Below are 24,896 nucleotides of genomic sequence, written 5' to 3' on the forward strand. Positions count from 1 at the left end.
AGAAGTGCTGGTCATTTACTTGCCATTCCAGTATTTATCTTATGTTTTACTCTTAGTACTTCTTTGCTATCATGAAAACTTTTTCTTACTTCAATTGTTTTGAAACACTGAATTTTTATTTAATTAGTATTTAATTTTCTGAATATTGCTTAATCTTAATTTTTGTTATTACAGGCACGCCTTGCTTAGAGCAGTGATTCTTAGCTGGGGGTGATTTTGCCTTTCACATTTAGTTGTCACAATAGATGGGATGACAGTAGTGCTACTGGGTTCACTTAGTGGGTAGAGTGTAGGATTGTATTAAATACACTACAGTGTACCATACAGATCTCCATAACAGAATTATTTGACCCTAATGGTCAGTAGTGCTGAAGTTGAAAAGCCCTGTGGTGGTGAATTTTCACAAATGCTTGGTTATTTTACTTTTGATTAAAGATAATACGTGGTGGTATATGCCTGTTAACCCATCTACCCAGGAGGCTGAGACAGAAAGATTAAGAATTCGAGGCCGATCTGGGCTACTTATAGCAAGACAATCTCTTTTTTTTTTTAAATGGCTGGGGTATGTATAGCTCAGTGATAGAGCATTTGCTGAGCCTATGGGAGGCACTAGGTTAAATCCTCCATAAGGGCGAGGGGGAAGAAATTATAACTAGAAAATAATCATCCATATTCTCCCTAATAAAATTTAATTTTTGTTCATATATACTAAAATTATATTTGACTTTAGTTTTTGGTTTAAGAGCTATCACCCCATTAGTTTTGGGAAAAAATGTCATTCCCATTATTTTTGAGAAATCAGTACTTAACCATTATTTTGAGTTCAAACAATGTAGAAAGTTCAAAGATGAAAGAATGAAGTTCTCCAAAAATCTTAGTGCCCAGAAATACACATTATTAACTGTGTGAATATTTCTAGATATCTTTCTATGCATGTATATAGATAGAAACATAGAGAAAGGACAGAGGTGCTTTTATAAAATTGGGACTGTGTGTAAATGTATCAAAAAAAACCCCTTTAATTTGCAAAAATTTTATACTTCCAAAAATTAAATAGAATAATTCCCATTTACTGGTTATGTAACCTGAACAATCATGAATTCACGGCCAGTCTTACTTCATCCAACTCACGTAGGCTCCTCAGGTCCTGCTAGATCAAGCCAATTGCTAATGTCTTTTTTTCTTAGAACATGGAACACTTGCTGTTTTCCTGGTCATCATGCCAGATATGGACATCCTCTCGAGATGTTCGGGTGATGACCAGCTTTTGGCAATCCTCAAGTCTATACCATGGTCACTTTTCCTTCTAGCCATCTTTTGTGTCTTAAATTCTGGCATCACTGTCTCAGCTCCTATGTAGTTTTGAGTATCTTGAAGCAAAGCTCAGATACCATGTCATTTCATCTGTCAGTATTTCATTGTATGTCCTTGAAACGTAGTTCACACTTTGAGCCATTTTCACAATTACCAATGTCTTTGTTCTCTTCCTCTTTCTTTTTCTCCCTTCCTCTCCCCCTTTCTCCTCCTCATCTTTGCTCCCCCCCTTCCCTTTCCTTTTGTTTTCTTCCACTTTTGAGTTTTTAATGAATGAGCACTAATTCCACAAAAGAAAATTGGATGCTATAAAGTCAAAGTCAAAAGCTGTCTGCTGTAGGCTGGGTTTGGTGGTACATTCCTGTAATCCAAGCACTTGGGAGGCTGAAACAGGAAGATCACTGTGATTTTGAGACCGCCTGGCTACAAAGTGAGTTCAAGGCCAGCCAGACCTACATAGCAAAGCCCAGTCTCAAAAAGACAAAAAAACAAACAAACAAAAAAAAACCAAACCTGCCACACGATTTTTTTTCTTTTTTTTTTTGGGGGGGGGTGCAAATTTTAGTTTTCTAGAATGTTTTAATCTGTTTGGATGTACCATGTAATATAACAAAATACTAATTTCTCATTTTTACTGCATCTGGTTTTCAGATGACCTTCCTCATTTTTTCCCAGTGTTTCTCTCAATATGTTCTATTTTTGCTGAGCAGTGACTTCAGCAAAACAGTCTGGGGACTGTTGAAGGATCAACCCTGTAGGCATCATGCACTTAACTGTTGGAGAATTTCCCAGGGCAAGAGCATCTCACCATCTTTCTTCCAATACTGTTAGCAAGGCCTCAATATGTGTTAGTTTCCTGTTCATTCCTTTACATTGATTGGTGTGTCATAAATTCAATTGCATTTAGAAATTGTTTATAGCAAAACCATTTATTTGCAACAGAAGTCTGCTTATCTTAGCTCTCCAAGCATGACAGAGGGGACCACATACATACTTCCTTTTCTACTGTGAAGTTTTACTGTAGTGTAAAACTTTAGCCAGCTATGCATCTTAGTACCTTCCTTTGAGGGATATAGGAAGCAGTATTTGTGCTTACCCAGTTGGTACGACGAAAGGCAAGGTGTGTGCACATGTGCAGAAGTGGGAAACCAGGATTTACATCTGTGTTGTGCTTCATGGAACAGTTTTTGCATATATTTACCTGAGAATCAAAGAATGTGTAGTACACCTACACCACTCTAGGATTTGTTTTTTAGAAAAGTTTTCTTTTGATTTTTCTGGTAGAAGTAGCCCAGTTCAGTACAATGGCACATGAAAAACCAGATTTTAAGTTTAGTAAGAGATCAAAAGTAAACCGTCAGATTACTCATGCATGGGTGATGGTGATCCACTATGGTAAAATACATGTTTTTATAACAGAAGAGTGATGTGGGTGCATGATGATGACTTTGACACTGACCATGTGAGCCATAGTTCCTGTAGCAGTGAGATGGAGCAAGAATCAACTGATACAGACAGTGAATGCAGACCTCCTTGCTTCAGATGACAACGAAAATAGCAGTGTGAGTACATATTTGACTAGTCAATGTGTTGCAGAATAGCTGGCCATGGTGTTGCACACCTGTAATCCCAGCACTCAGGAGGCTGAGGCAGGAAGATCGCTGTAAGTTCAAGGCCAGACTGAGCTACGTAGGGAGTGCAAGACCAGCTTGAACTGCAAGGAAAAATCTTGTCTCAAAAATAAAAATAGGGGCCTGCCCCTTAGCTCAGTTCTTTAAGTGGCTGCTTCAACAAAGCTCAGGTTGCTGTGGTTCGATCCCCACAACTCAAGCCAGCCAAACCTGCCCTGAAGGCATTCGGAGAAAAAAAAATCCTTAAAAATAAAAATAAAGTTTGTAAAATGGTCACACAAATAGAATCATTCACTGTTAGAACTAGGTCTGAAAATATAGTGAGGGTCCTGGTTGAGTGAAAGGTATTGAACAGAATGCCAACACTGCCATTCTAACAAATGAAGTGCTGCAAGATGCTGTGAAATACACAAAGTCTGAGATACCAGTGAAAACATTCTGTATGCACAAATAACTCTATTCAGATTGTGTTTATGATAGCTCACTAGCTGAACTGAAAGCATTCATAGGTCTCCTATACTTAGCAGAGATTTCTTATGGTAATCACAGGAATATAAAAGACTTACAGAAGAGTCATGGGTCAAAATATGGCATAAAAGTATAAAGATTTACTATGCTTTTAGTGTAGAGATTTATCCTGGAGTACTGGGGATGTTGCTCAGTGGTAGAGCGCTTGCCTAGCATGCACAAGGCTATAAGTTCAGTCCCCAGTACCACATAGAGACACACACAAAAGAAACAAAAAGAAATTTATCTTGTAATTCAACATTCAGGTCCTTATACATAGTGTAATAAAACAAATGATGTTGTGAATAGACTTGTTGCTAACATCTCCCAGACTAACCAGAATATATTTGACAGTTGGTCTACCTGTTTCCAATTGATGTTGTATTTGCTAACAGAGCACAGGTTGACTGGCACTGGAACTGTACACAGGAACAAAGCAGAAATTCCAAATGAAATGTCGCAGTTTCCAAACAGAGAATTGTATAGTATAATCTCTGGATTTCACAAAGATGTAACATTAGCCTTGTGCATAGTGAAGAAAAATAAGCTGGTACTGCTGATGTCAGCATTGCACCATGATGGAGATATTGATAAGGAAACGCCAACAAAGCAAAAGTCCAAGTAGAAAACTAACCAGATCAAACCAATAAAACCAAAGGCAGAGTAGATGTTGTTGATGAGTTATGCAGCAACTGTGATGTCACTTGAAACAAAAAGCACTGACCACTGGCTATGTTTTACTCGATCTTCAACATAGATGTAGTTTGATAGTTTACAAAGAAAGTAGTAAGTGCAGAATACCATGGAGAAATTTTCTTAGAGGACTGGGACTGGAACTCATAAAAGATCATTTACAGCAAAGAAAGAACTACACAGAAAAATTGTGGGCCACTCTGCTGAGTTGGCCTGTGAACAGGCTGGTGCAACATTCCAAGAGCCTACTATAACAACAGGAAAACCAAAAAGATATAAACTGCATCCTACAAGAAGTGACATGAAAATAAAATATATGAACTATCAGTGTAGGCAATACTTGTGTGTGGAACATGCACTTTTCACATGTGAAGACTGCCTTGAGTGTAACAATTGAAGCAAAGATTGTTGTAGAGTTCTATTGGTATTTTCATTGTAGTTCATATTGTTTTTTATTTCTGATATTTGTAAGCAAGTACATAGCCAATCTGAAAATGTTGATGTCTGTTCTAAGCACTCATACACATGATATTTTATTGCTATTGTCCTGCTAAGTGCACATTATACAACATGGTAGGAATCTCTTGACAAAACGGGAAAAGGGTAACAAGAATGCCCTACCACATAGGAAAGAAAACTAAGCACATGTGCTGTCAGTATGAGATGTATGCATGGAACAAGTAGTTGTCATGGGTGAAGACTGTCTTGGGTGTGACAGTTGAAGCAAAGATTCTCTCTGTGTTTAGACTGTTTACATTATAACCGGTTACATTGTAACAGGTTTTTATTTCTGATGTTATCTCAGGTTTTGTAAGCAAGCACACAGCTGATGTGAAAATATTGGTTTCTATTCTAAGCACTCATTACACATTTGATATTTTATTTTATTGACATCTTATTTTCTTCTTAGGTGTGATAATTGAAGTAAAAAATTTGAGTTCTATTGGTATTTTTATTGTAGTTCATGTAGGAATTTCTTTTTTTTTAAAATTTATTTGTGTGTGTGTGTGTGTGTGTGTGTGTGTGTGGCCAACTCAGCCCACCAGAGGGTGGGGCTGGCTGGCATGTGCTGCTGGGGGATTGAACCGCGGTCCCTGTGCTTTGCTAAGCTTGTTCTAAATAGGGCTTTAGACCACTGAGCCATCTCACCAGCCCCAGGAATTTATTTCTAATATTTTAGATTTTGTGAGCAAGCACACAGCTGATATGAAAGTGTTAATGTTTATTCTAAATACACAATATATATATTAAGAACCCAGTACTTTATTTTTTTGATATCTTATGTTCCTGTTAACTACATATTCATAATAAGAACCTCCTGGAAAAACAGTAAGACCAGTCAGATATCAGTTATGTCCTACAAAAAGGCCAGGAAAACAGAATATATATACTGTCACAGTAAGCGATATGTGTATCAAACATACTGCTGTCATGTGTGAAGACTGCCTTCAGTGTGATAAATGAGGTAAAGGGTTTTTTTTCTTGAAAAAATTCCATTTTTTTATAGCATACTATTGGTATTTTCATTGTAGTTTACATAGGATATATTTCTGTTGTTTTTTTTTTAAGACTTTCTACACTAATCTAGTCAATGTTGAAAATTTTGATTTTTTTAAATAAATGATAAGTTAAAAATGTAATACTTGGGCTGGAGAGATGGCTCAGTGGTCTAAAAGCACCTACTTAGAACAAGTTCAGCGAAGCACAGGGACCACGGTTCAATCCCCCAGCACCACATGCCAGCCAGCCCGCCCCCTGGTGGGCTGAGCTGGCCACACACACCTCTCTCTCTCTCTCTCTCTCTCTCTCTCTCTCTCTCTCTCTCTCTCTAATAAATAAATAAATAAATTAAAAAAAAATGTAATACTTTATTTTTGTGACTCCCCCCCCCTTAAGCCTTCATTGTTTAGTGAAACTTATAAAGTTAATAATGAATAGAAATAGTATAAAGAATAAATGTGGATGTGGGGGGCTGGGGAGATGGCTCAGTAGAATAAGGGCCTAAATTCAATACCCTGTTTTGCAACCAAAAAAAAAAGTAGATGTGACATTCCTATGGCTGTGGCATAAAAATGACCAGAAAAAAAAAGGTTCTTAGGGTAACATAGATATAGAGAAGATGACTGATATGTTAGTATTTTCTACCTAAACTTGTATGTGGCTTCCATATAAGAAAGTGAAGCCAACTGGGTGTGGTGGAGTAACCTTGTAATCCCAGTTATGAGTTCAAGGCCAGTCTATGCTACATAGCAAGACCCTGTCTCAAAAAAAAAAAAAAAAAAAAGCAGACCATTTTGTTTTCTCTGTTCATATGTTCTTATGTTTTTGTAATATTATTTAACTTGTGAACTAAAAAAAATATATATATATTTGGAGTCCGGGCATGGTGGTGCATGCCTATAATCCTAGTGCTAGGGAGGCTGAAAACAGGAGAATCATTACAAGTCTGAGCTGTGTAGTGAGACCCTGTACCAAATACATAAATGAAAAAGCAATAAAATAAATACGTAAATATATTTATTTACATATTTGTTATAGGATGACCATAATGTTTTAGTTTGTCTAATACAGTCTGAGGTTTAGTACAGTTCTAATGAAATTTTTTAACAGTGCTCCCTTCCCTGTCAGAATTGCCCCCATTTAAATAATAATCTTACCTATGTAACATTTACTGTGTAACAGCTTCTCCTAAGTACAGTGCTCTGTATGCATTCTCACTTAAAATTCAGACTTAAGCAGCTCCTATTGTTACATATGAAGACAAGGGGGCACAAATTAAATAACTACACTAGAATTAGGCAACAGTATTTGTGTGTGGAACCGGGGATTGAACTCAGGTCCTTGCGCCTGCCAGGGAAGGGCTTACTCCACTGAGCCATCTCCCTGGCCCGGGCAACAGTATTTGAATAGTAAGTGGCAGAGGCAGGATTTAAATGTGAGTACTTTGGAACCAATTCTTCTACCCACTCTGCAATGCTGCTTTTGTGCTGGTCCCCAAAATGTCTGCCTTCATAGAGTATGTACTTGCTGATCTAGAACGCTCCTTATATAATTGATCTGTATGTTTTTAGATCAGAAATATGGCTAAGGCTTCGGAATTTGAAGTTCTTCTTGGTTTCTAAAAATTCTTGTAGGCCTGGGGATTTGGCTTAGTGGTAGAATGCTTGCCTAGCAAGCTAGAAGCCCTGGGTTCAATCCTTGGCACCAAAAACAAACAAACAAACAAACAAACAAATATCCTTATAGGCTTTGCAGGTACCATTATCCAAATGCTGACTTCTTGCTTTTGCAGAATATTTAGCACTGACCTTTTTCTGTTTGCTGTGCCAACTGTTTGCATTTTATCCAGATGATCAGCTTTTACAATTCTCAAGTTTCTGCTGTAGCCACTTTTCCTTATTTCTGGCCATCTTTGGTTATCTTGAATCCAGGCAAGCACAGCCCCAGCACCTGGAACGCTGCCTGCCATGTAGCTAGCAGATGCAGAATATTTCACTGTCAGTTCATTTTTTTTAACCATAGAAGGTTAAAAGTCCTTACATAAAAAATAAAATAAAATAAAAGTCCTTACATAGTGTCCTTTTTGTTTGTTTGTTTGTTTGTTTGTATTTTTAGGGAATGGTCTACAGGATGTTCAGGGTTTCACTACTAGGTCAGACTCGTAGTGATCCGCCTGTTTACAGCCTCCCAAAAGCTGGGATTATAGTCATGTGCCACCATGCCCAGTCTTAATCTGTCTCAGCGTGCCCCAGGGATTGAACCCCTGGCCCTTGCGCCTGCTTTCAGGCACTTTAATCTGCTGAACTATTTGGCTGGCCCTCTCAGAGTCTTTAAGCAAGAAGTTATCTTACACATCTAGTAACTTTCAGGTGCCTTACAGCTTAGTAAGGGCATAATGAATGTAAACAAGAATCATAGCAATGGGCAGCTGAGCTGCATGAGAAAGTCACTTCAGAATTCAGAGAAAAATTGTTTCCAGCAGGACTGATTCAGACAAGTTTTATGGAGATGGTGACATTTAAGTCAGTTTAATAATTTTTCACCTCCTGTTCAAGGACAGGCCTTATATTTGCCCAGAACAGAAGCTCGACACAAAATTAAGACTTGATCCTTCTTCAGAAGAGGATTTAAGGTGCTGGGAAAATAGCTCAGTGGCATAAATGCCTGCCTCACAAGTGTAAGGTCCTGAGCTGGATCCCTGGTACAAAAAAAAAGGATTTGAGGGCCAGCCAAATAGCTCAGCAAATTACAGGGCTTGCAAGCAGGCACAGGGGCTGTCTGCTGTGCTGGCCCCACCCCTGGGGCATGCTGAGATAGCAATTGAGACTGGACATGGTGGTACATGTCTGTAATCCCAGCTCTTGGGAGGCTGTAAACAGGCAGATCACTGAGTTTGATCTAGTAGTAAGACCCTGAACACCTTCTATACCCTTCCCTAAAATACAAAAATAAATAAATAAAATAAAATTTAATTCCAGTATCTGTTCACTTTATTTTAGCTTAGTAATTTTTTTTTTAAATGTAATCACTTTCAACATAAAGAATAGTGAAAGGGTCATCTCACATTATAATCTCTTTTTGATGAATGTCACTATAAAATCTAGTTTAACTTGGCCTTTACACCCATGATGCTGACTAATATATTACATTCAGGGATGCTAATACTTACATTCAGGGATGCGGGTGGCCTTTATGGTCCTTTGTGCAAATAAGAAAAAGGCAGCCTAGGGTAGCCCGAGTTCTGCCTACAGGGGATATGCCATTAAGTTCACATGCTAGGGGTTTGCTCAGCCCCATGCCAGGATGCCAGGATGCAGGGCTTGCAGAATGAGTGTCTGTGATTTTGCCTCTCCTCTGCCTCTTTTAGTAGTAATTGCTCAAAAGGCAGCAGCCATAAATTCTGCTTTATTCATTTATTTATGAAGAGCCAGGATTCCTTTACCATTGTGCTGAGAGCCAAGACCTCTCCATGTTCTTCCATATACCTTGTACACACCAGCCTCAGCAGCTTTGCGTGCATCTACTCTGCCTGAAATCCAAATCTCTCCTCCTACACTCTGCTCACCCCCTTCACTTCCTTCTCTTCTGTCTAATGTGTCTGTACCCAGGCCCTCACCATCTCTAGCTAGGACAGTACTCTCTTCGCTCTTTTTTTTTTTTTTTTTTTGAGATAGGGCCTCACTATGTAACCTAGATTGGCCTCAAACTCATGGTGATCCTCCTGCTTCTGTTTCTGGAATGTTGGGATTACAGGCATGTGCTACCATACCAGGCCTCTTTTCACTTTCTCTCAACCTCCCTTCTTTATTTCTCCATAGTACTTCTTTCTACTTTGAATACACTTTTACTTTGTTTTTATCACTCACTAGAAAGTATAAGCAGCGATTTTCTGTATTTTATCCATTACTGTATACCAACACCTAGAAAAATGCTTAGTGTATGGAAAGTTCTCAGCAGTAATTGAGTGAATGAACTTAACAGTGCATTGCATTTGATTGTAGAAATTACCAGTTTTAACATCTGCTATGTGGGACTGGGTGAAGCTTATTGCTAGAGCATGTGCTTTGTATCTGTGAAGTCCAAGCTTTAGCGCCTACCATTGAGAAGGGGAGGCAAAAGAAAAAAAGAGCAGCATGAGCACTTGCTTGGCAAGTGCAAGATCTTGAGTTCCATTCCCAGTACCAAACAAACAAAAGAGTACCATGACTATTTAGGAATACTTAGTGTACCATAGTGTGAATATTGTCTAGTTGAATCTTGATGAGAGCTATATGGATTGAAGGACTTCGAAAGCTAAAAATATTAAGTACATATCTAGTAATTGATGATTCTTGAGGAGTAGAGCAGATAATAAAAGTCTTTGTTTCCTAAAAATTTTCTTGATGTTTTAAAAACCTACACATTTTTTCAATGAATGATTTACAATTATTGAGGGGGACCTATAAAAATACTATCATTACATAGTAATCTAGGGAAAAGGAGAGGTAAAGCTTGTAGGATTTGAAACACTGGAAAACAGGATCATACTGTTTCATCATATTTCCATTCTTATCTAAGGCTGCTGACATTTTTGGGTTTTTGGGTATCTTTCTAAGATGCCTTCTTAATTGCATGCTGATCATCTTTCCTCTTAATCTCATATTAAAATACCTTCTTACACAGTGAAATCATAAAGTTGATACTTTAAGCATGTAGTTATTGGATCAGTGAGATAGCTCAGCTCACTAAGCACCTGCTTACGCAATCTCAGGGACTGGGGTTTGACCGCAGGCATCACATGCCTTGCTCACCCCACTCCTAGGCTCCCCGAGCTGGCCCCAGAGTCTGGGCATGGTGGCACATGCTATAATCCTAGCGCTAGGGAGGCTGAGACAGGAGGATCACTACAAGTCTCAGCTGCATAGTGAGACCCTGTATCAAATACATTGTATAATTACTGATTTAACTAAAATATGTAATTTAAGATTGATTTGTATAGCCCCAAATAATGAGGTAACTAATGATATAACTAATGATATGAAGAAGAGTTCTGGAAGCTTTAAGAGAAATTCAGCCAAGCATGGTTGTGCATGCCTGTAATCTCAGCAGTACTGGGAGACTGTGGCAGGAGGATTGCAAGTTTGAACTCAATGTTGATAACAGCAACAACAGACTTGGGTTGTACCTCACTGTGAAGGCTCTGGGTCCAATCCCAGATCTCCTCCCAAAAAAGTACAAGTAGCCCAGGCAGCCAGTGGCTGATGTGTAGAAATGAAATACTGTTCTATATCTATCATGAAATACTGTTCAGCTTTAAAAATAAAGGAAATATTAATATGTGTTTTATACCATGGGTAAAAATTGAGGCCATTATGCTAGATGAAATAAACCAATCACAAAAAGACAAATACTGTGTGATGCTTTTGCATGAGGTTCTAAAGACTAGTCAAGCTATCATCTTGGGTCCCCGCATGTGTGCGCCTAATCTCAGCTGGTCTGCCTGAGATCCCCTGAGTGCCAGCCCTAGTCCCCCATGCTGCCCCATATCTGCTCCAACAAGATGAAAGAAACTATCATAAACCAGGAACAACTCGCCAGACTACAGGCACAACAAGTGCACATTGGTGGGAAAGGAACTGCTTGCAGAAAAAAGAAAGTGGTTCAAGAACAGTCACAGCAGAAGATAAAAAAACTTCAGTTCTCATTAAAGAAGTTAGGGGTAAGCAATATCTCTAGTATTGAAGAGGTGAATATGTTTATAAACCAGGGAACAGTTATATACCTCAGCAACCCAAAAGTTTGGGCATCTCTCGCAGCAAACACTTTCACCATTCTAGGCCCTGCTGAGAGAAAACAACGGACGGAAATGCTACCCAGCATCTTGAGCCAGCTCGGTGCAGACAGTCTGACTAGTTTAAGGAGACTGGCTGAAGCTCTGCCCAAATAATCTGTGGATGGAAAAGCACTGCTTGCTACTAGAGAGAAGGACGACGAGTTTCCAGATTTCATGGAGAATTTTAGTGAGGCTTCTAAGAATGAGGCAAACTGAACTAAGTCAGCTTTAGAAAAAGATAAAACTTGGGAGAAATTATTGGGAGCTGCTATTTTATATTATGACTGCTTTTTAAAATTGTTTTTGTTTATGGATCTGATAAAATCTAGATCTCTAATATTTTTTAAGTCCAAGCTCCTTGGACACTGCAGCTCTTTTTGGTTTTTGCTTACATACAGTTCATTCTTTGCATCCTTTTAAGTTGGAGAAACCTGGGAATAAAGTTTGAAACAGATTAATAAAAAAAATAGTCAAAATCATAGAGGCAGATAATAAGTAGAATGGTGATTGTCAGGGGCTGGTGGGAGGCAGAAATGAGATTACATACTTAGTGATGATTAGGTTGGTGAATTTTTTTATGCTGTGTCTATTGCTAGAATAAAAAGATGAAACAAAAAATAAAAAAGATGAAACAATAGTCATAGGAATACATTTTCAAAATTGTTTTTTGTGTTTTTTTTATTTTTTTTCCTAATTCTTTCATTTATGCTCTTCCTACCTTTTTTTTTTTTTTTTTTTTGGCAAGGTCTTGCTACTATATACAGGCTGACCTGGGGCTTGCCATAATCCTTTTGCCTCAGCCTCCTGAATGCTGCAATTATAGGCATGTGCCACTGGTGAGCTGTGTTCTCAATTATACTGTATTTTAATTTGTCAGAATAATATAACCATCAATATGATTAATTGGTCAAGAGAAGAAAAGTTTAGCAGAACAACATCTTCTTTCAGTAATGAGTTCTCCTTTTCATCATCCCCTTTCTTTTGCAATCTTTGGTTTTCCTTCCTAGCACTGCGTGAAGCTGCTACCTGTATAGATACTGTGTTTCTTTCTCTGAGCACTTCAGAATGATCCATTTGCTTTCCTAGTCAAGATGGCCTCGTTCCCCCAGGGTGTCCTAGTGGACTGAACTGGAGACGATGCCCAGTGCGGTGATGAAATTGCATCCACTCTGATAAACCAGCGCTCGCTTTGCTCTGTGTTTTGCCTAATTTTCTGCTTTCTTCTCTTTTCTTGCCTTTCTCCTTTCACTGTAGACCTTCCTGTTGCCTGTGCCATTAAAACTAGAATGTGTATGTTTCTCTGTGTTAGATGAGCACATCACTTTCTCCACATTTGGTAAAGAAAGTGATAGCTTTATAGTCTCTTGGACAATCTTTTACTAATGATCTCTTTACCCTCTGGTAGTGGATTTTATGTACTTTTTCTTTGACATTAGAATGTCAAGCACTAGACATTTGGTACTCTAAGCACACTGTCTAACACTAAGCTATACCTGAGCCCACTTCATTACATGTTGACCATTGAGTAGTTTGGTTATCTATGAATTTCTCCTCTGGTTATTATAAGATATAATTTAACTTAAATAATGTGTTGGAAGAGACTGGGTGTGGTGGTGCACACCAATAATCCCAGTGCTTGGGAGGCTGAAAACAGGAGGATCACTACAAGTCTGGTCTGTGTAGTGAGGCCCTGTAGACCCTGTACTAAATACATAAATAATAATAATAATGTGTTGGAATATCCAGAGACATTGTATTTACAAAATAATTTGTGTATAATTCATGATAATTTTATGCTTCCTTGATGCATGAAGATGCTTCACACTCTGTTAAAGACCAGCTTTTGGAGTACCACCATTTGTTCGTATGATAGGAATACCACCTGCACCAAGTGTAGCTTCTTTTTGCTTTTACGCCGAATATGGCAAACTCACCATTAACCCTCCCCCATACACACACACTTGGTTTTTTATTTATTTATTTTTTTTATTTGGCATTTTTCTATTTATGCTGTGTTTGAGTGGATGTATGACAATTTTACAGATAACAATTTTAGGATACATTGTAATTTATTAGGCAGCTTCTATCTCATCAGTTCATTTTATTGTGAAATATCCTTATAGAAATAGACATTGCTGGGGCGCCTGCCCATTAGCTCAATTGTTTAGGTGCCTGCTTAAGTAAAGCAGTCAGGCTCAGAATTCTGTGGTTCGTCGATCCCCAGATCCTCATACCTTTCCAGACCTGCCCTTAAGGCGTCCTGAGCGGCCCCTCTCCCCCCCCAAAAAAAAATCCTAGAAATAGACATTACTGATGTTACATTTTTTTTTTTTTTTTTTTACAATTGAGAAAATATGATAGTCTATGTTCATGTATACTCTTTTTTTTTTTTGTTTTGTTTTGTTTTGGTGGAACTGGGGATTGAACTCAGGCCCTTGCGCTTGCCAGGGAAGCACTTATTCCACTCAGCCATCTCCCCGGCCCCTCATGCTTACTCTTATAGCCATTCTACTTTTGTACATGTATTTAAAAATCTGAGCTCTCAAGAAAATGGTCTTTTTGGGACCGGGGAGATGGCTCAGTGGAATAAGAGCTTGCAAGCGCAGTGGCCTGAGTTCAATCCCCAGTTCTGCGCGCCCCCCCCGCCAAAAAAAAGGGTCTCTTTTTTAGCATGTGATTTCTGTAAATGACTTTTCTTTGTCAGAATGAATATTTTATTCCTGTTTCCCCTTTGAAACTAATTGTAGGAACTAGCATTCTTTATCATCTTACATTTCTTCTCATCTTGGAATATCATGACCTACAGAATAAGATGGTGATACAGGATGGGGGATACAGTGCCTGCCTGGCAAGTGCAAGGTCCTGAGTTCAGTTCCTGGTTTAAAAAAAAAAAAAAGATGATGATACATATTTTTTAAAAATTAACTTTATTGATATACTTTTAAATACATAATAATCACATTCATCATAGGGAATCTGTACCTGTACATAGTATAGCTTGATCCCCGTCCCACTTCCCCTTCCTTCACCCCTATGGTGATATATTTTGTAGTGTTTTGAAGCTTTTTTCCCCACATTTAATAATCTTAGTTTTATTTTATTTTATATGTATTTGGTACAGGGTCTCACTATGCAACCAAGACTTGTAGTGATACTCTTGTTTTCATCCTCTTCACCACTAGGATTACAGGTGTCACCACCACGTCTGGCCTCAGTGGCCAGCTCAGCCTGCCTGGGGGCGAGGCCAGTTAGGCATGTGGTGCCAGGGATTGTGATCCCTCTGCTTGCCTAAGCAGGTGCCTCAGTTTTATTTTTACTACAGTTATCTGAGATTGGCAGGATAAGTATAAATGGCTTGTTTTTGTGGATTGACTGAAAGTTGTTCACTAAAGGTTTTTGTTTATCATTACATAATGATTAACTGTTAGGAGAATAGGAATACTCAGGTTTCTGTCTCCTATCCTGGGCTCTTTCCACTGCCACTGAGACTGTTCTGTGTTCCTTGGTATGATGTAAAATAGACATCATTGTATCTCTAGAGTCCTTTGGACTTTTTTATTGCCAGCCCCTTATTCAGAATTAAATTTCAAGTAGCAGTTTTTCTTGTTACTTTATTGAAAGACTTCATACAAAAAGACAGTCAAAAAAAAAAGACAGTCAATAAGGCACCTCAGTAATTACTTAGGGAGCAGTTTCCTCTACCTACTGATGTTTTCTTATTTTCCTATTTTGTAATCTATGATAGGACCTTTTGTGTTATATACCTAAGTAATTCATTTCCTAGGCTTGCCATAGGGAAGGAAAGGGCACTGAACTATTTATTAGCAATCAGAGAAATGTACATTAAAGCTAATATGAGAAGTGACAGATGGGTAGATTAAAACAAGAGAAACTTGTGCTGTTGCAGTTCAGAAGGCCAGAATCCAAAACTGCAGAACCAGTTCCTTTTTAAGGGCTGAGAAGAGTCTGTTTGTACCCCTCTCCTACCTCCTGGTAGGTGTTAGCAATCATTCATGTTCTCTGGCTTATGGTTGCATAATTCCAATCTGTGCCTCTGTCCTCGCATGGCTGTTGTACCTCTGTACATGTCTTCATGTGGCATTTTCCTCTATGTGTGTTTGCAGAATGCTTAGATCAGGGGGTTCTAAGAAGCGAGGCAGAGAAGCAGTGGCAGAGAAGAGAGGGCCAGGGCATTGATGCCAAGGTCAGGCCTCCATGAGTCACTCAGGCACACTCAGAAGTGTGCTTTATGAATCTCCTGAGTGGTTCCCAAAGCAAGCTAACAACCTACCTTAACTGTCACATTCTTCATTCTTGAAGATCTTGTTCTTGAAGATTACTTTAGTTGTCAGCTCTTTACATTTTCATGTACCTTGTAGAATTGTCTGTTTCCACAAACAAATCTGTGGGAATTTTGATTGGTATTTCATTAAATCTATAAATTAATTTTAGGAGATTTAATGTCTATAATTTTATGGTTTTCAGTCACAATAAATGTGTCATACTTAGTTTTCCGCAATGAGGTCTGTATATCTGCATTATATTTATGGTTATGTTTTTTTGAAAAAGAAGATTTGGTGGTATTGTAAGTGAATTATTTTGGAAGATTTTTTTTAAACTAATTATTTGGCTTTTTGTTGTTGCTATTGTGGATTCACATGTGAATATGTGTGTTGCTGGAGATCAGACTTAGTCTTTACACATCTAGCTACCGCCATAATTATTTACTCTTTTTTGGGGTGTGTGTGTGTGTGTGTGTGTGTGTGAATCAGAAATTGAACTCAGGACCTCATGCTTGCCAGGCAGGTGCTTCACCTCTGAGTTAAATCCCTGGCCCCTGTTTATCCTTTTTTTGTTTGTTTTCAGTATTGAGAGTCAAATGCACATGTCACACTTGCCAGGCAGGCACTGTGCTGCTGAACTATCTCCCTGGCTGCCCTATTTATTCTTAAAATATAGTAATGTTGAAATTTTTATGGGAATGTTTATATCTTCCTCACATAATTACAGCTTCGTATCTTTTTTTATTTTTGCCCCTGTGCTCTTCCTTATCCCATTTTCTTTGTTCAGCACTGTAGGGGCTGGTGAGATGGCTCAGTGGTCTAAAGCACCTACTTAGAACAAGCTTAGCAAAGCACAGGGACTGTGGTTCAATCCCCCAGCACCGCATGCCAGCCAGCCCCGCTCCCTGGTGGGCTGAGCTGGCCACACACACACACACACACAAATAAATAAATTTAAAACAAAACAAAAACCACTGTATTAGTGTCTCCGATGGTAGAAGGTATTAATAATCTCATGGGAAAATACATTAACATTTCAAAAAATCATGAATTTTATGTCATTTTAAAATACATATTTTTATGTACGTAGAAAATTATTCTCTTTGTTTCTAGTTTCCTGTTTTCTAACTTATGAGTTAATGTTAAATTTTACCAAATGTGTGCTCTGCATCTGTTGAGCAACTGTTAAATGATTTTTCTTTTTCATTTATGTAATGATTACAATGATTGATTTTCAAATATCAAATCAAATTTATATTTCTATAATAAGCCCAGTTTTACCATGTCCTTTTTGTATGTTGCTGAATCAGATTTGCTAACATTTAGTACATTTGCATTTATGTTCATTAGTGAGAATGGCCTATAATTTTCCCTTCACATAATGTCTTTGTTAATCACAGTAATGTTAGCCTTATAAAATGAGTTGGGGAAATGTTCCTTCTTTCATACTCTGTAAAAGCTTGTGTAAGATTGGCATTTTTTTTCTTCTTTAAATGTCTTAGATGGTTTGCTGATGAAACCATCTGGTCCTGGAGTTTTCATTGTGGTAAGCTTTCAATTAGGCTGTCAATTTCTTTAATAGGGAATGATTCAAATTATCTTCCAACTGTAGTTAAAAATGTTTCAGTATTTGTGTTTTAGTGACTTTCCTGTCATAGGAACACAATACCCGACAGCCACCTCTTAAAGGAGAGGTTTATTTGGCCCAGAGTTTTCCAGCGGGTTTGGTCCAGAGCTGGCTGCTCCAAGGCAAAAGTGAGTAATGGTCGAGCCTGGTGAGGACAGCTGCTCATCTTGTGGTGGCCAGGAAGCAGAGAAAGAGAAGAGGAGCTAGGGACATGAATACCCTCTTCTAGGTCATGCTCTAGCTCTGACCAGGCCCCACTACTTAAAAGCACATTCAGCTATAAACTAGCTCATCAGTAGATTGAGTGAGAAATAGATTGCATATTGTTGTCTTCTTAGGGTTATTCATAGTACAAGATGCAGACAGAATATCCTGTCCAAACACTATTAGTACAAATCTTTCTATTCATTGAATTGAGAAAGTAGCTGTATATCTATCCTATTTTGAATATGCAGATACAAAATGGTCCTTCATTTGTATTCCCTTTTTTTTGTTTAGTTTTGTCAGAGAAGGGTATTCCATTGTCATTTAAATATTGTAGGTGTGTGAATTCAGCAAGGTATTTCAATATAGTCCAGTAGCCCATAATAGTAGTGGGTTATCCGTAGGACTGGCAATGTCAGAAGTGGTTGACTTGAACCTTTTACAGCTCAGCATGTTAATATTACTTACTTTTTATACTTCATTTTTTTTTTTATACTTCATTTTTATACTTTTCTGCTGGATGGTTAAGACCAAGATAAAGCAAGACCTATATAACAAGAAATGTAACTTTTGTATCTGACAAGGTCAGTCAAATCCCTTCGGAATTTATCCTGAAAAATACGTTGTTTTCAGTACATACTCAGCTATTGTAATTAATGTGGTTTTGTTTGTCTGTTTTTTGCGGAACCAGGGATTGAACTCAGGGCCTTGCGCTTGCCAGGGAAGCACTTATTCCACTGAGTCCTCTCCTCAGCCCCAATTAATGTATTTTTTTTTTAAATTTATTTATTTATTTATTTACTTATTTATTTAGTGTGTGGCCAGCTCAGCCCACCAGGGGGCGGGCGGGCCAGCATGTGGTGCTGGGGGATTGAACCGAGGTCTCTGTGCTTTGTTTGAGCTTAGCTTGTTCTAAGTAGGTGCTTTAGACCACTGAGCCATCTCACCAGCCCCAATTAATGTATTTTTAAGTTTGCTAATTTTGATGTATCAGGTTTGTATTTTGCTTAGCAATACTGAGTTTTTTTGATTTGTATTTTAGGTAAGAGTCTACAGGGTGTTCAGGGTCTCACTACCAGATCGGATTCATAGTGATCTGCCTGTTTACAGCCTCCCAAGAGCTGGGATTACAGGTGCATGCCACCATGCCCAGTCTCACTTGTTCTCTCAGTGCACCCCAGGGACAGGGCCAACACAGCAGCCCCAGGGATCTAACCCCTCGTCCCTGTGCCTACTTGCAGGCACTTTAATCCACTGAGCTATTTGGCCGGCCCTACCAATACCGAGTTTTAACAATTTTTTTGTATTGATAAATCATTCCCATCTATACTTTAAGCCACAGTCGCAGCAATATCCTTTACAGGAGAATGATCCAGTTCAGAATAAGGCATTGTATCTGAGTCCTTCCTTTTTTTGGAGGAAAGTCCTTGAAATTTTTGAAGATTTTATGTTATGCTGGCATAGTGGGACATGGCTATAATACCAGAACTTTCGACAGCTGAAATAAGGACTGCAAGTTCAAACCCAGCCTGGGCTACTTGATGACTTAGCAAGAATCTGCCTCAAAATTAAAACAAATTGAAAGCTAGCTCAGTAGACTAAGCACCTGCTTCGGCAAGCATAGGGACCAGGGTTCAATCCCTAGTCCCACATGTTGTACTGGCCTTACCCTTGGGGCATGCTGAGCTGGCCAACAAGTCCACACATGGTGGCTCACACCAGTAATCCCAGCCCAAGGGATGCTGAAAACAGGAGGATCACTATAAGTCTGAGCTGTGTAGTCAGACTGTACCAAATACATAAATGAAAAAAAAAAAAAAAAGAAAGAAAGGAAGAAAGAAAAAAGCTAGAGATATAGCTCAGTGTTAAGATCTTCAGTTCAATCCTGTCATGGTTTAGCATTTTTGAAAGAACAATACAGGACACATTTTGCAATAGTATTTTATGATGAATCACCCAAGAATCACATACAACAAGTGCAGGAAATCAGTCCACACACTAAATACTAAAGAATCCAGCTGAGGACCTGAATCCTCATGTCCTGCCTGAGTCCAGATGAAAACCTAGAGCTCATAACAATGCCTCCCACAAGTCCAGCTGGAGGCCTAGAGCCCACAACACAGTCTCATGCAGCTCCGCTTCACGGATCTGTGCTAGAAAGGCCCAAAGGTCAGTGGTGGAAGCTAGAAAGTCTATGCCAACGTGCTGGAGGCACTGCTAGCAGACTGAGGGATCTGGACTGGAGATAGGAGGCAATGCTCAAGGAAAGCACCAGAGCTCCCCCAAAAGTACCACAGCCATCCTCAGCAACAGTGAGGTCCCGAGCTCTTCCAGCAATGAGGAAAGCCAAGTTCCCATCAGGAAAGCCAATACAGCAAGTTTTGCCATGAGACTGAGCAGTGCACCATCTTCCCCTCCAGAGCCAGGAAGCGATGGTCAAGGTGAGCACCTAAACTTCTCCAAAGTTCATTGAGAAAGCCAGCATGACAAGGTCCTCCTGCAGAATAGCCCGAGACATCTAGCAGCTCAGCTTCCAACAGCTCCAATAACTTATCCAAACAACATCCCCAACAGCATTTTTGCAGCTTCTCTTGTTCTGCCTTTATGCTGCTGGCAGCAACCCTCAGGTGGGCCTCCTGAACCCAGTACTACGCTAGTTTAATTTAGCTGGGTGTAATAAGTTAACCACCAGTTAGAAATCCACTATAAATCCCCAGTACCAAAAAACAAAACAAAACAAAAAACCAACCAGAAACAAAATTGCTGTTTATTTTATAGTATGTCTCCCAATTTGGTTTGTTGGTTCCTCCTGGTTAGATTCAGGTTATGGATCTTTGGCAGATCCATAACTTCTTATTGTACAGAACTTAGCTTTATTACTAAGAATGTTCACTTTGCTCACTTGAACAAGGTGATGTCTGCCAAATTTTATGGCTGTAATGTTGTTTTTCCTTTTAGAATTACAATAATGCCTGATATAGGAGCATTTGAGTTCCAAACTTTCACAAATACAAATTGACCTCTCATTGAGAACATTCGTAGATACAAACAAGTCATGGAACTAGCTCACACTTCTGCTGCACATTGTCACAGTTTTGCTGTTGTGTTCCTGTTGTACAGTGTGATAATGTACAGTGCTCAGTCATAGCTCAGGATACCTGGAAGCAAGAGAAGAAGCATTGGCAATGTGGAGGGGACTTCTGTGAAGCACAAAACAATAACCATGCAAACAAAACAGAAAATAATCAAGAGATTAGACAAAAGTGAAAATTTGGTAGATGTTACTTGTTTTGAAAGATGAATCATTTGACCATTGGCACAATTCTGAAGAACAAGGACAAGATCATGAAACATGTGAAGTCTGTTGTGCCAATGAAGTCAGCAATAATATTGAGGTATCCAGTAATAATATCCTGAAAACATGGTGAAGTGTGATAGAAGAATTAGAGAAACTTCTCAATGTGTGTGTGCAGGATAAACATCAAACCCATACTATTCAGCTTAGTGCTTATTCATGATAAAGCTTAAAATCTTTTTGAAGACTTGAAAAAAAATGGGATGAACAAGGTGTATCTCTTACTGCCAGCAGTGGGTGGTTTAACAGATTCAAGGCTAGAGCCAACCTTCATAATTTGGTAAACAGGTGTGGACCAAATTCTATCATACCCTCACCTCCTGTTGCTGGTGATCCTTCAGTGCCACCATCTTCCATCTACCCTCCCTTCTCCAGTTTAGTAGCTCTTTTTGTCATTTTACTCCATGCAATCTCATATATACCAATTGTTGTACTGTGCCATCATTTAAGGTAACTTTAAAAGTAAAAATAGTTTATTTACAGTATTTTTATTATATATATGCTTTACATTGTATATTTGTGTCAAAGGTGTAGAAGACTCAAGTTTGTCAGACTTACAAATGAGTCAAACTTATTAACAGATCTGACTTAATAAATGGTCTCCAGAATGGAACTTGTTCATGAGTTTAGAACTTACTGTAACATATTTTGTGGGAAGCACTCTGAAACTATCTTAAATGCCATCAGTGTTTATTTATTTATACATACTGCTCCATGATTTCCTATTTTATTCAGTAGCTTAAAGTGTATTGCTTTCATTATTTATGTTGATGCTAGAATTAATTTTATTGTAGCCCGAGTCTCTTTCCATCTGGATCCTATGTCTTTGTAACATGTCTCCATCATACTTTCTTTCTTTTTGGAATGAGATGTTCCAGATCATCTTATGTTTATTCTACCCTAGTGCTGTAATTGGCCAATTACAATTCTCCACGGAGTTTTCATTCATTTTATTGGAAGGACGGAAGTGTAAGCCAGGAATTGAGTGCTAGGTACGTTCCTCCTATTGGGAGAGGAAGGGACCACTGTTCCTAGGTGTTCTCAGTATGATATTACAACACTGGGAATATGTGCGTGTATGTATACTGTTCATATACACTACACATTTATGCCTGTAGTCTTGAAATCCTGTCATTCCATTTATAACTCTGTTTTTTTAAAAAAATGTGTTTGGTACAGGGTCTCACTATGCAGCCTGGACTCAGTGATCCTCTTGTTTTCAGCCTCTCTAGCACTGGGAATACAGGCATAATCCCTCCACCCCCAACTTGGTGGCTGGTTTAGTACATCTGGGGTGAGGCTCTCGCAACCTGTTTTGCTGGGAATTGAATCCTGGTTCCTGCGCTTGCCTAAGCAGGTGCTTATCTGTTGAGCTATTCCACTGGCCCTTATACCTCCAGTTTTAATCCACTGGGTTCATCCCACCTTTTTCCTTTCCATATTTGTATCCCTTTTCACTTAAAGCAGGAACTCTGGGTTCTAGTGTCCTTAATAAGTCAGAGTTGATCAGTCTTCACCTAGAGCAAATTTCCTCATACTGTTTGCAAACCTTATGTGTGGAGTTGCTTTGCTTACCTGCTAGACTATATCTCCTTTGCAGCCTCCCCATGTGGGTATCCTTTGAACATCGCCAGTGTTCCAGCATTCTGTGTGAGTTAGTCCTTTGTGTGTGGGAGCTTCTTACCTTGCTTGTATCCCTCTCCTCTGGAAGCTGCCCTGTACACATGCACACCTAGGGGTTAGGGAGTGCATCTTTCAGGATGGGAAGGGGATATCTCTGGATTTCTGAAGTTTCATTATTTTTAGCTCTAAATACATTAATTCGTACATTCTTTCAACCATCCATTCATAACTTTTAAAGTGGATAGTCTTTAATTCCCTTCAGTTTGAGGTCTTACATTTTTTCTCTATGAAATTTAGTCACTATTCCTGCAAGTATGTCTTTACTTATCTTCATTCATTTTTTTTCCTGTCCTTTATATATTACTATGTGAATGTTGATTTCCCTTATTTCTCTATTCCATACCTTTTGTTTATTATATAGGCCTTGATTTTTCATTTTATGTCTTTTCTCTCTTCCAGATGTATATTACAGAATACCATAAGCCTGATATTTTTATCTTACTCAGTTACATGCTTTTGGCTCTTCATGTATTAAGTTTATAGTGTCAATGACTGCATTTTTCATATGTACTATTTTTATTTCCTAGTAATGACAGTTTATTCCTACTTTTATTTCTCATTCACTCTCATCGAACATGTTTATTTTACACTTTTTTTTCTCCTATGGACTCATTTTAAATAATTAGTTTTTGTATTTTGTTTTGTTTTTGGCGGAACTGGGGATTGAACTCAGGCCCTTGCACTTGCTAGGCAAGTGCTTATTCTACTGAGCTAAAAAAATTAGTTTTTAAAGAGAGAACAAAATAATATTAAAAGGGCCAGGGAGATGGCTCAGTAGAATAAGTGCTTGCCTGGCAAGCACAAGGGCCTGAGTTCAATCCCTGGTTCCACCATTTAAAAAAATAATAATAATAATAGTAATATTAAAACAGCGCTGGGGAGATAGTCCAGCAGTCTTAAGTGCCTGCCTGGCAAGATCAGAGACCTGAGTTTGATTTCCAGTACCACATGCTGTGCTGGCCTCGGGACCCTGGGCATGCCATGCTAGCTCTGAAACCAGGGATGGTGGCAATCTCTGAACTAGGGAGGATCATTGTGAGTCTGAACTGCATAGTGAGACCCTGTATTCAAGAAAGAAAGAATGAATATTAAAACAGAAAAATTACAATTGATACAGAGTTTCATTAAACACAATAGTATGAATTTCACATTGTTTGTTATAATGCATAATGTTGTCTTCAAATTAGTTGCTCATATTACCAGATACATGGATGCAAAATTGGAATATATAAGAAATTAAGAAGAGAAAAAAGGCAAAGAGTTGATTTTTTTTTCCCAGTACTGGGGATTAAACTTAGGACCCTGTGCTTGCAGGCAAGTGCTTATTCTACTGAGCTATCTCCTCAGGCCCTAAACAAAGAATTGAAAAAAGGAAATAAAACAAATTAACAAATTAAGCTCCTTTTCATAGACCAGCAAAAATCTGCAGTATAGTTGTCCAAACCATCCTGCTTGCATATGTAGATATTTGTCCTTCTCCTCAACTCAGTAATTTCCTTTTGAACAGGCTCATTCTCTTTTCCTACTATCTATTGTACACTTCAGATTTATTTTCTTTTTCAGGTTCTCACACTAAGGGACAATACGATGTGTATATATGTGTGTGTAAACCATTTGGGACCTCCAGTTGTAGCTTTTTGAGGAATCTCAACACTGATTTCCCCATAGTGGTTGCACCAGTGTGTACTACATACAACAGCAGAGAAGGGTTCCTTTTTTCCCATAGCCCCTCCAGCATTTGTCATTGGCTGACTTTTTGATGATAGGCATTCTTTCTGGTTTGAGATGGATTCTCAGTGTTGTTTTAATTTGCATTTTTGGAGTGACCAATGATATTGAACGTTTTTTCATATATGTATTTGCCATTTGTATTTCTTCATCTGAGAAGTGTATAATCATCTCAGATGCCCCTTCTTGGGTTGGGTCTTTGAATTTGGGGAACCTGATTTTTTTTAAATTCTTTAAATGTTCTAGATAGAAGGCCTTTGTCAGAAGGACAGTTGGCTAGAATTTTTTTTCCCAGTTCATGAGTTTTCTTTTTACTCTGTTGGAGATTTCTTTTGAAATACAGAAACTTCAAAAAGATGAGATCCTAGTTGTTGATTCTTTGAAGTATTGCCCATTCAGTTTTGTTTTTATTTATTTGTTTTTTGTGGTACCAGGGATAGAGAACTCAGGACCTTACACTTGCCAGACAGGTGCTTATGCCGTTGACCTATATGCCTGGCCCTCAGTTTTTTGTTCATGAACTCTCTACCTACCCCTATGTCTCAAGATTTCTTTCTTT

The 24,896-nt window shown here is 38.5% G+C and overlaps 1 protein-coding gene across 2 annotated transcripts in view; it reads left to right on the forward strand.

Annotated features, from left to right (window-relative positions):
• Nucleotides 1-24,896, forward strand: part of Scai (suppressor of cancer cell invasion) — a 180,717-nt gene that overhangs the window by 59,275 nt on the left and 96,546 nt on the right. The window contains exon 3 of one of the 2 annotated variants that reach the window (XM_023701633.1): nt 2,734-2,876. The exons of the other annotated variant lie outside the window; for it this stretch is intronic. Within the exon in view, the coding sequence (XP_023557401.1) occupies nt 2,836-2,876 (41 nt within the window). The 5' untranslated portion in view covers nt 2,734-2,835. The remainder of the gene's footprint in view (nt 1-2,733; nt 2,877-24,896) is intronic. 2 annotated transcript variants of the gene reach the window in all.

Source organism: Octodon degus, unplaced genomic scaffold, assembly GCF_000260255.1.
Source record: "Octodon degus isolate 3935 unplaced genomic scaffold, OctDeg1.0 scaffold00138, whole genome shotgun sequence".
Classification (NCBI taxonomy): Eukaryota; Metazoa; Chordata; class Mammalia; order Rodentia; family Octodontidae; genus Octodon; species Octodon degus.